The 8,150-nt window shown below is 45.1% G+C and overlaps 1 protein-coding gene and 1 long non-coding RNA gene across 2 annotated transcripts in view; one reads left to right on the forward strand and one right to left on the reverse strand.

Moving 5' to 3' along the window:
• RIMKLA (ribosomal modification protein rimK like family member A) overlaps positions 1 to 7,326 on the reverse strand; it is a 42,197-nt gene extending 34,871 nt beyond the window's left edge. Inside the window, exon 1 of the mRNA XM_017541777.2 lies at positions 7,024 to 7,326. Within this exon, the coding sequence (XP_017397266.1) occupies positions 7,024 to 7,186 (163 nt within the window). The 5' untranslated portion in view covers positions 7,187 to 7,326. The remainder of the gene's footprint in view (positions 1 to 7,023) is intronic.
• A 121-nt stretch (positions 7,327 to 7,447) lies between these two features.
• The window catches only part of LOC108313421, a 6,290-nt gene continuing 5,587 nt past the window's right edge, over positions 7,448 to 8,150 (forward strand). The window contains exon 1 of the long non-coding RNA XR_001829081.2: positions 7,448 to 7,583. This is a non-coding gene — a long non-coding RNA (uncharacterized LOC108313421). The remainder of the gene's footprint in view (positions 7,584 to 8,150) is intronic.

The raw sequence follows: 8,150 nt of genomic DNA on the forward strand, positions 1-8,150 counted from the left end.
CCAGAGTGAAAGTGAAAGTCCCTCAGTGATCCAACAGGTCCTATGTATCTGCTTCCTCCCGACTCGCATCTCTGACCTCCTCTCCTAATACTCACCCCTTGGCTCACTGCTCCGCCACGCTGGCCTCCTCGGTATTCCCTGTTGCCTAAACTACTCTACTTTCAGGTATATAAAAGGCTTCCTCCTCACCTCCTTCAGGTCTTTACTTGGATTCATCTTCTGGGTGAGGACCACCCCAGCCACCCTGTCTAAAATTGCAATCCCCTCTCTTACCTCCAGAAACATTCTCTTTTCTTTGCTTTTTTTCTCCTTAGCTCTTTTCACCAATATACTATACTTTTTATTTACCTTATTTACATTCTATTTTCCCCATCTAGAATATAATCTACTACAGAGGCACAGATTTCTGCCTACTTTATTCTTGTGCCTAGAACAGTACATTATATACAGAAGGCCATCAACAGGTATCTGCTGACAGGATTAAAAAAGATGAATGAAATCATAACAATGAGGATGAAGCCTGCCTCTGTTCCTACTCTCCATGTTATCTCTACTGCCTAGCACAATGGCTGGCAGAGTGGACACTCAATAAATATTTGCTAAATGAAATAAATGAATGAATGTACAGGACTGTTGCAAAGATTAAGACACATAAAATATACTAAAGTATTAATAACAGAGTTACAGGGATGAAGAATCAGTATTCCTGTTAGTTCCTCAACACAAAGTAATCTATATTTATCACTTTCTCACAGTAGAATCCGGAGTTACATTTTTTTTAAACAGGGTCTTGCTCTGTTGCCCAGGCTGGAGAGCAGTGGCACTATCATGGGATCCTCCTGCCTCAGCCTCCCAAGTAGCTGGGACTACAGGTGCATTCCTCCATGCCCGGCTATTTTTTCTTTTTTCTTTTTTTTTAGATGGAATCTCACTCTGTCACCCAGGCTGGAGGGCAGTGACACTATCTCAGCTCACTGCAACCTCTGCCTCCCGGGTTCAAGTGACTCTCCTGCCTCAGCCTCCCAAGTAGCTAGGATTACTGGCACACACCACCACACCTGGCTAATGGTTGTATTTTTTTCTTTTTTTCATTTTTAAATTTTTTTTATTGCATTTTAGGTTTTGGGGTACATGTGAAGAACATGCAAGATTGTTGCATAGGTACACATGTGGCAGTGTGATTTGCTACCTTCCTCCCCATCACCTCTATCCGGCATTTCTCCCCATGCTATCTCTCCCCAACTCCCCACCCCTAGATGTATTTTTTAAAATAGAGACAGGGTTTCACCATGTTGGCCAGGCTGATCTCAAACTGCTGACTTCAAGTGATCTGCCTGCCTCAGCCTCCCAAAGTGCTGGGATTATAGGTGTGAGCCACCATGCCCAGCCTAATTTTTTATTTTTTAAAAATTGTATTTATTTTTTGAGACAGAGTCTCACTGTCGCTCAGGCTGGAGTGCAGTAGCATGATCTCAGTTCACTGCAACCTCCACCTCCTGGGTTCAAGCAATTCTCTGCTTCACCAGAGTAGCTGGGATTACAGGCGCCCGCCACCATGTCCGGCTAATTTTTTTTTGTATGTTTTTTTAGTAAAGGCTGGGTTTCACCATGTTGGCCAGGCTGGTCTTGAACTCCTGACCTCATGATCCACCTGCCTTGGTCTCCCAAAGTGCTGGGATTACAGGCATGAGGCACCGCACCCAGCCAATTTTTTATTTTTATAGAGATGGGGTCTCTATAAAATGTTTTCCAGAACATGTTGTAGGTTTGTGTTAAAACAATATAATCCCAATTATAATCCAAAAACAATTATAACTGTTTCTCAAGACAATAGGTAAAGTGCCCAGGGAAGTGGCTGGAGTGAGGTGAAACTCATTCCATCTAACCCGGGAGGCGGAGGTTGTGGTGAGGCAGGACTGCACCATTGCATTCCAGCCTAAGCAACAAGAGAGCCTCCCAAGGCACTAGGATTACTCCATCCAGAAACTTCCTTTATGTTAACGTATTTCCTCCCTACTAGTGAGGGAAGTGGCAAGGAGGTATAGATGGGTAGAGATGACACAAACATCTCTGAGTGATGGCTATACCCCCTTCCACCAAGCAGGCCCAACAAATTTGGTGGAAGTGTTCTGGTAGCAGCAACAGGTGGTTCAAAAATCTAGGACTACGTAGGGGCCGGGCATGGTGGCTCACGCCTATAACTCCAGCATTTTGGAAGGCCGAGGTGGGCAGATCACCTGAGGTCAGGAGTTCGAGACCAGCCTGGCCAGCATAGTGAAATTCCATCTCTACTAAAAATACAAAAAATTAGCCAGGTGTAGTGACACATGCCAGTTACCCACCTACCCGGGAGGCTGAGGCAGGAGAATCGCATAAACCCAGGAGGCAGATGCTGCAGTAAGCTGAGATTGTGCCTCTTCACTCCAGCCTGGGTGACAGAATGAGACTCCATCTCAAAAGAAAAAAAAAAGAAAATCTAGGAGTAAAGCTTTGAGATCCATGAAGAATCTCTTCTACTGGTTCTAAAACTCTTCCTAACACAGTTCATGAGGTGTCCCTAAAAACTCCTTCTAGAAACATAAACATCCATCCCACCCTCAGCCCTTGAGGTCAGCCTACAGATATAAATGTGGCCCCAAAGGGTAAAGCAGATCAGTGCAGCACTCACATCCATTTGGAAATACATGGTAGGTGCTTCCATTCATTCCCTGACCTTTCTTTTCCACAAGTGTTGCACAGTGGTATCATTTGGATTATAAGATGTCAGGCACAAGCCTTTAGTGGAAACTGAAGTTAAAGATCAAGTTTTCTGCACAAAAGTTAGCATGGTACTCTTTCCTGCCAGTGTCTTCTTGCACAGTGATAGGAGTCCATTTATTCTCTGTGAGCCTTCTGCTGCCTTTTAGTGGTCTGAAGAAAGACCATTTCCTTATACCAATCTAGTCAGAATCCACCCCTTCCCAACACTTTTATATCTGACTCACCTGATTAATACAAAGAACCAAGTAAAAGGATCCCAGAACACCTTGATTTAAAGAACCTGACCTAGAATTTGTGATTTAGTCACCAATGTTTTAGCTCTGAATGTAAGGGAAGGAATGCTGAATCATCCTGCTCCTAAGAGACAAACACTAACACAACCTCATTTCCAGGTCAGACTCATTTTATATGTCTTGGTGGGTATTTGTCCCTGAGTTTGTGACTATACTTGTTTCTTGAGCCAATTAATCAAACAGACCTGCGGGTGGGCAAAGAACTTAATTCTCCCTAGTGAATCTGTCCTCATTTACACATCTTCTCATGATCTCCCCGACACAGAAGCTCCTTAGCTCATTGCAGTAAAAGTCTCACATACTTCAAATTAGCTTTTAAGAAACTTCATTTAGTCATCCAACAAACATTAACTGAATGCCTACTATGTACTACTTATGAAGCATACATTTGAGGAATCCCAGTTCTTCAGGGGGAGGAGGGATATAAACTGTATAAATAGACAAATTATAACAAAATATGCTGAGTGCTATTTTAAAAGGTATGGACAAAGCTATCTGGAAGCAGATGAAAGAGAGGGACTACTTGGGAACTGAGTAAGGAGCTCAAAAAAGTCTTTATAGAGAGTAGTGACCTGTGCTGAATTTGAAGGATGAATAGAGGTTAACCATGTGGGAGGGAACAGTGGGCATCCAAGGCAGAGGGAATTTTAGTGCAAAGTCTGGAGTCACAGAGGGGCATAGTGAAATCAGTGTAAACTGATGTAAGGGATAGAGTGGAAGAGCGGAGACGTGTTTAGACCAGAATTATTGAGTATTGGTCCTAACTCCCAGCCAGTGCTATATTCCCATATATCCTTATTGGCATTTAAGAGCTAATAGGTAAAAAGGAGGTAAATCTATGCCCGGCACAGAATAAGCACCATATATATACATATATTGCTATGACCCTTATTATGATGTACATTCTGGTGTCACGTCCATCACTTTATCCCTAGGGTTGAGAATATTCGGTACGTATTTATTGAATAAATAAAGAACTTGCAGTTTCTAAAAAGGAAACAGAGGTGGATATGATTTTCATATGATGTTATACCCAGCAGAAAGTGAAGGGAGGCTGTTTTCTACAGGACTGCTTCAGGCACTTAAAGATCCTTTTCCTTTCCCCGCTGTTTCCCCACTCAGATTACTAGATTAAAAATAATAATCATGAAACCTTGCATTTGTATAGCATTTTCCATTTACATGAATAATCTTGCTTAAAATACAGTACCTGCAATCTTTAAATTCAAAACTTATCATCTCTTGTCTGAATCCTATTTCTAGATGAAACTGAAACGCTAAGCCCTGGATTTGGGCTCCCACTGGCCTCCAGAGAGAAAAACTCAGGAATGAATTTAAGCAATTGGCAGAGGCACTGCCCATACCTACCTTCCCCAATCAACTCCATCGTCATATTTCTACACTAACATAAAGAAGCAATAGAAAGGAATGAAGGCACAAAGGCTTTGTAAAGGTGATACCTACATTTCCTAAACTATAAAATTACATTACAAAGTCACTGTCTAGCCTCAATTTAATTCAAATCAGTTCAATTCCACATCTACTGAGAAAGGTAGTACAGGTTACAGATGTCCGAAAGGAAGCTTATTCCCTATCACTGGGCTAGAAATTAGGCAATCAGGTTTTTTAACTTTAGGTTTGCCGCTAACTACCTGGATGGCATCGAGGAAGTCACTTCACCTCTTTGAGCTTCAGGTTCTTCTTTGCAAAATAAAGGAATTAGAATGGATGATCTGAAAATCCTTCCCACTTCTCATTCTGTAATTCTCAAATGGTAAATAATATCAGTATCATAACTACATATTTCTGTATTTCAAAGCAGGTGAATTCTGTTGTTTTTTTTTTGTTTTTTGTTTGTTTTTTTACGCTGGCTCGGCAAATTGTCAAGGGTTTTCTATAGTTTGACTACAGAAGAAACTGGGAAACATAGATCATATCCTGATTCATTAAAAAATATGTATTGAGAGCCTACTATGTGCAAGGCACTATTCTAGCCACTATTATAGCACTGAACAAAGCCAACAAGGTCATTCTCATGGGACTCACTTGTGCTTTAATTACTCTGCTTCCATAACAAATCTTTTGACAGCTTTGGACAGCAAAATTGGTGATCTATTAGTTTTGTACTATGTGCTGTGATTTGTGTGAGCTACCTCAGAATTAACAAAAATTAAAACTGCAACCAAAAAAATGCCTGTCTTCAATTTCTCCATCTACCAGGCAAACAGCTGTGTAGATTTTCTTGTAGTTAAAAAGAACAAACTCCTTGTTTGTAGATAAAGGTATTTTCACACATGAATTCCATTAATATTTAAGACATTAAACAAAAGAGTCTGAATGTTTCCTATGGCACTAGCATTTAATTTTATCTTTTTCTAGGGCTGATTCTTTAAAATGGGGTTTTAGATACAGAGCATTCATTTTCTTACTCTTACAGAATTTGTGATGGTTCTACCACAGGAACATGATGTGAAATTTGGTTACTGTATCTCAAAAAAGACATCTTTATAAGCTGTAAAATAAATAAGCTAAAAGCTCATCCTGGATAGAAAGATGTACATGTTACTTAATCTACGTCGGTAAAATACAACAGATTATACAATTTAAATATGATACTGAAGCACATAAATTTAAAGCTAGAGGAACCTTAACCCTAACCCTTAGTTTCCATAAATGATAATCCTGAGATTCAAAGACATAAACTGGCTCGCCCAGAGCAAAGCCAAGATACTTGTCAACTGCAAAGCTGTAGTAAGAATCCACATCTGCAGATTCCCTGTTTAGAAATCTAGTTCTACATTAACTGTGAGAGTTTTTTTAGTAAATCTGAAAGACATTGGTTGTAGATTAAATGTAAGGTACCTAATATTTATGGTATATTTCTCCCAAGGATATACAATCTGATATTAAGTATAAGGGATTCGATAAACTTACGGATGAAAAACCTATAACAGATATATTCCACTCAGAAACAGGTCATATTCAAAATCTCACTTGTAAGTAGTCTTTCCGAATTTGGAATTCCTTTCCCTGCCAAAGCAAAGTAACAAATTACAAGCTTATTTAACCAGAAATAATGGTTGAAATAATGCGAACAGTATCCCAAGATGCACTCTGAACTGGGCACAAATCCTTTTGAGTCTTGGACTCCCTGAAATTGTTGGATGACTTCAGTGGAGCCCCAGAGACACTCAGACAGCAAGCCAGGGGGAGTTTTCTGCGTCAGGGATTCCTAAATCAGAGAGGCCTTGTATTAAGAATATATGAAAAAATAATTACTCTTTCGAGGTCAGACCCACAGATGACAACAATGTCTTACCCACAAAAGTCTCCTGAACACAGCAGTGGAGTGATCAGTGAGGCCAGAACGGTCTGTACCTGAAATCCCGGCTCTTCTGGAATCAGAATTCAACAATGCTAGGGAGAAGGATGAGTTAAACCCATCAAAGGTCTACACTCTCCCTTTACACTCCAGAAGTGACTCCAGTCTTTCTCAGATTTCCCCCATATCTGGTTTTTTAAAGTACTGATGCTTACACACTCCTAAAAAACTTTTTAAAAGTCATCTTAATCGTAATTTTGTAAATCTGGTGTGGGTTTCTAGAAATCTCAGAGTCTAAACTGTGAAGGTATTGATGCAAGCAGGATTTGCAAATTTGGGGCTTAACTGCCTGATTTTCCTAGGACACTCCGGCGGCTTCAGGTGAATTTGGGTTTTTCACAAAACGAAGTCCCCTAAGTAAATTAAATCGCGTTCTCGAATCCTGGTCTCGGGGCAGGTGGTGGTGGTTAAAGAAGCTATGAAGGTTAGCGGCTTTCTCCAACCCCAAGAAGTCTCGCAGAGGGAGAGCAGCCGGTGTGCGGGCCCGAAGGAGACTCGGCTGCGGGAGGCCCGACGAGCGCTCCCACTCGGCCAGCTTCTGCGGACCCCGGCGCGCCTCCCTGCCCTCCCGGGGCCCGCCTCGCTCACCGAGGTGGCCGCCGACGATGGTGACGGCGATCTGGTCCATAAGCACCGCCCGGAAGCGCACGTCCTGCTCGGAGCAGCGCTGCCGGAGGGCGCGCAGGATCTGCACCTGCGGGTAGTCCTCGCGGATGCGCCGGTCAGTCAGGAACCAGAGCTGGGAGCACATGGCGGCCAGGGCGAAGCGCCCCGCACAGCGCGGCGCGGACCCCTCGGCGCCCCGGGCCGCTCGCTCAGCAGGGCGAGCGGAGGGGCTGCCGGCGTCCGGGGCGAGCGCGCCGCGGCTCCGCTCCCGCGGGTGCGCCAGGCGCCTCTGCAGCCCTGACCCAGCGAATCCGCCCGGCCACTCAGCGTCGCCGCCGGCCCCGCCAGCCAATCAGCGCGCGGCGGCGGGCGCCGGCGGCTGCAGAGGCGGCCCTGGCGGGCGGCGCCGGGAAAGGGCGGCGGGCCCGGGGGCCTGCGGCTGCCGGGGAAAGGACCAGGGATTCCGGGGTTCCGGGGAGCGAGCCGCCGGCGAGCGCAGGCGAGGCGGAGGACGGTAGCCCCGGCAGGCCCCGGATCCCCCGGTGGGCGTGGCGCTGCAGACTGGGGTGGGACGGCCGGAGCGGGAGAGGACGGGGCGGCGGCCCCGTGCGGCTCGGAGGATTTCGGAGCTGACTGGCCAGGGATGCGCAGTAGGAGGCGGATGCGTCCCCGAGGCGATCCCGAGCGCTTGGGGTCTGGGGACGCAGGCGAGTGCCTGCTGAGCCCCGGGCAGGGAGGGCCTCGGGGATGTTCTAAAGGAGATTCCGGGGCCTGGCGAAGGTCACACGGCCAGCGCCCAGTTGGACCCTTAAAGCCTTGGAAGGAAAGGGATTTCTCTGCCGAAATCTTAGCCTGAGGCCCCACGGGGATGGGAGAGAATGTAGGAGAGGGGGAAGTTGAGTTTTAGCCACTTCCCATTCAGATAATTTGAAGGTGCATTTCTTGGGGTCTCAGATTTTCTTACAACGGACAGCCCCTCCTAGGTTGCAGCAGGTTTGAGCCTTCACAGCCTCGAGGTCATAAAAAACGGGGGCATGGAGACAGCAAACCATCATGGCATGTGTGTACCTATGCAAAATCCTGCAAGATCTGCACGCGTACCCCAGAAC

This window comes from Cebus imitator, unplaced genomic scaffold, assembly GCF_001604975.1.
Source record: "Cebus imitator isolate Cc_AM_T3 unplaced genomic scaffold, Cebus_imitator-1.0 Scaffold136, whole genome shotgun sequence".
Taxonomy (NCBI): domain Eukaryota; kingdom Metazoa; phylum Chordata; class Mammalia; order Primates; family Cebidae; genus Cebus; species Cebus imitator.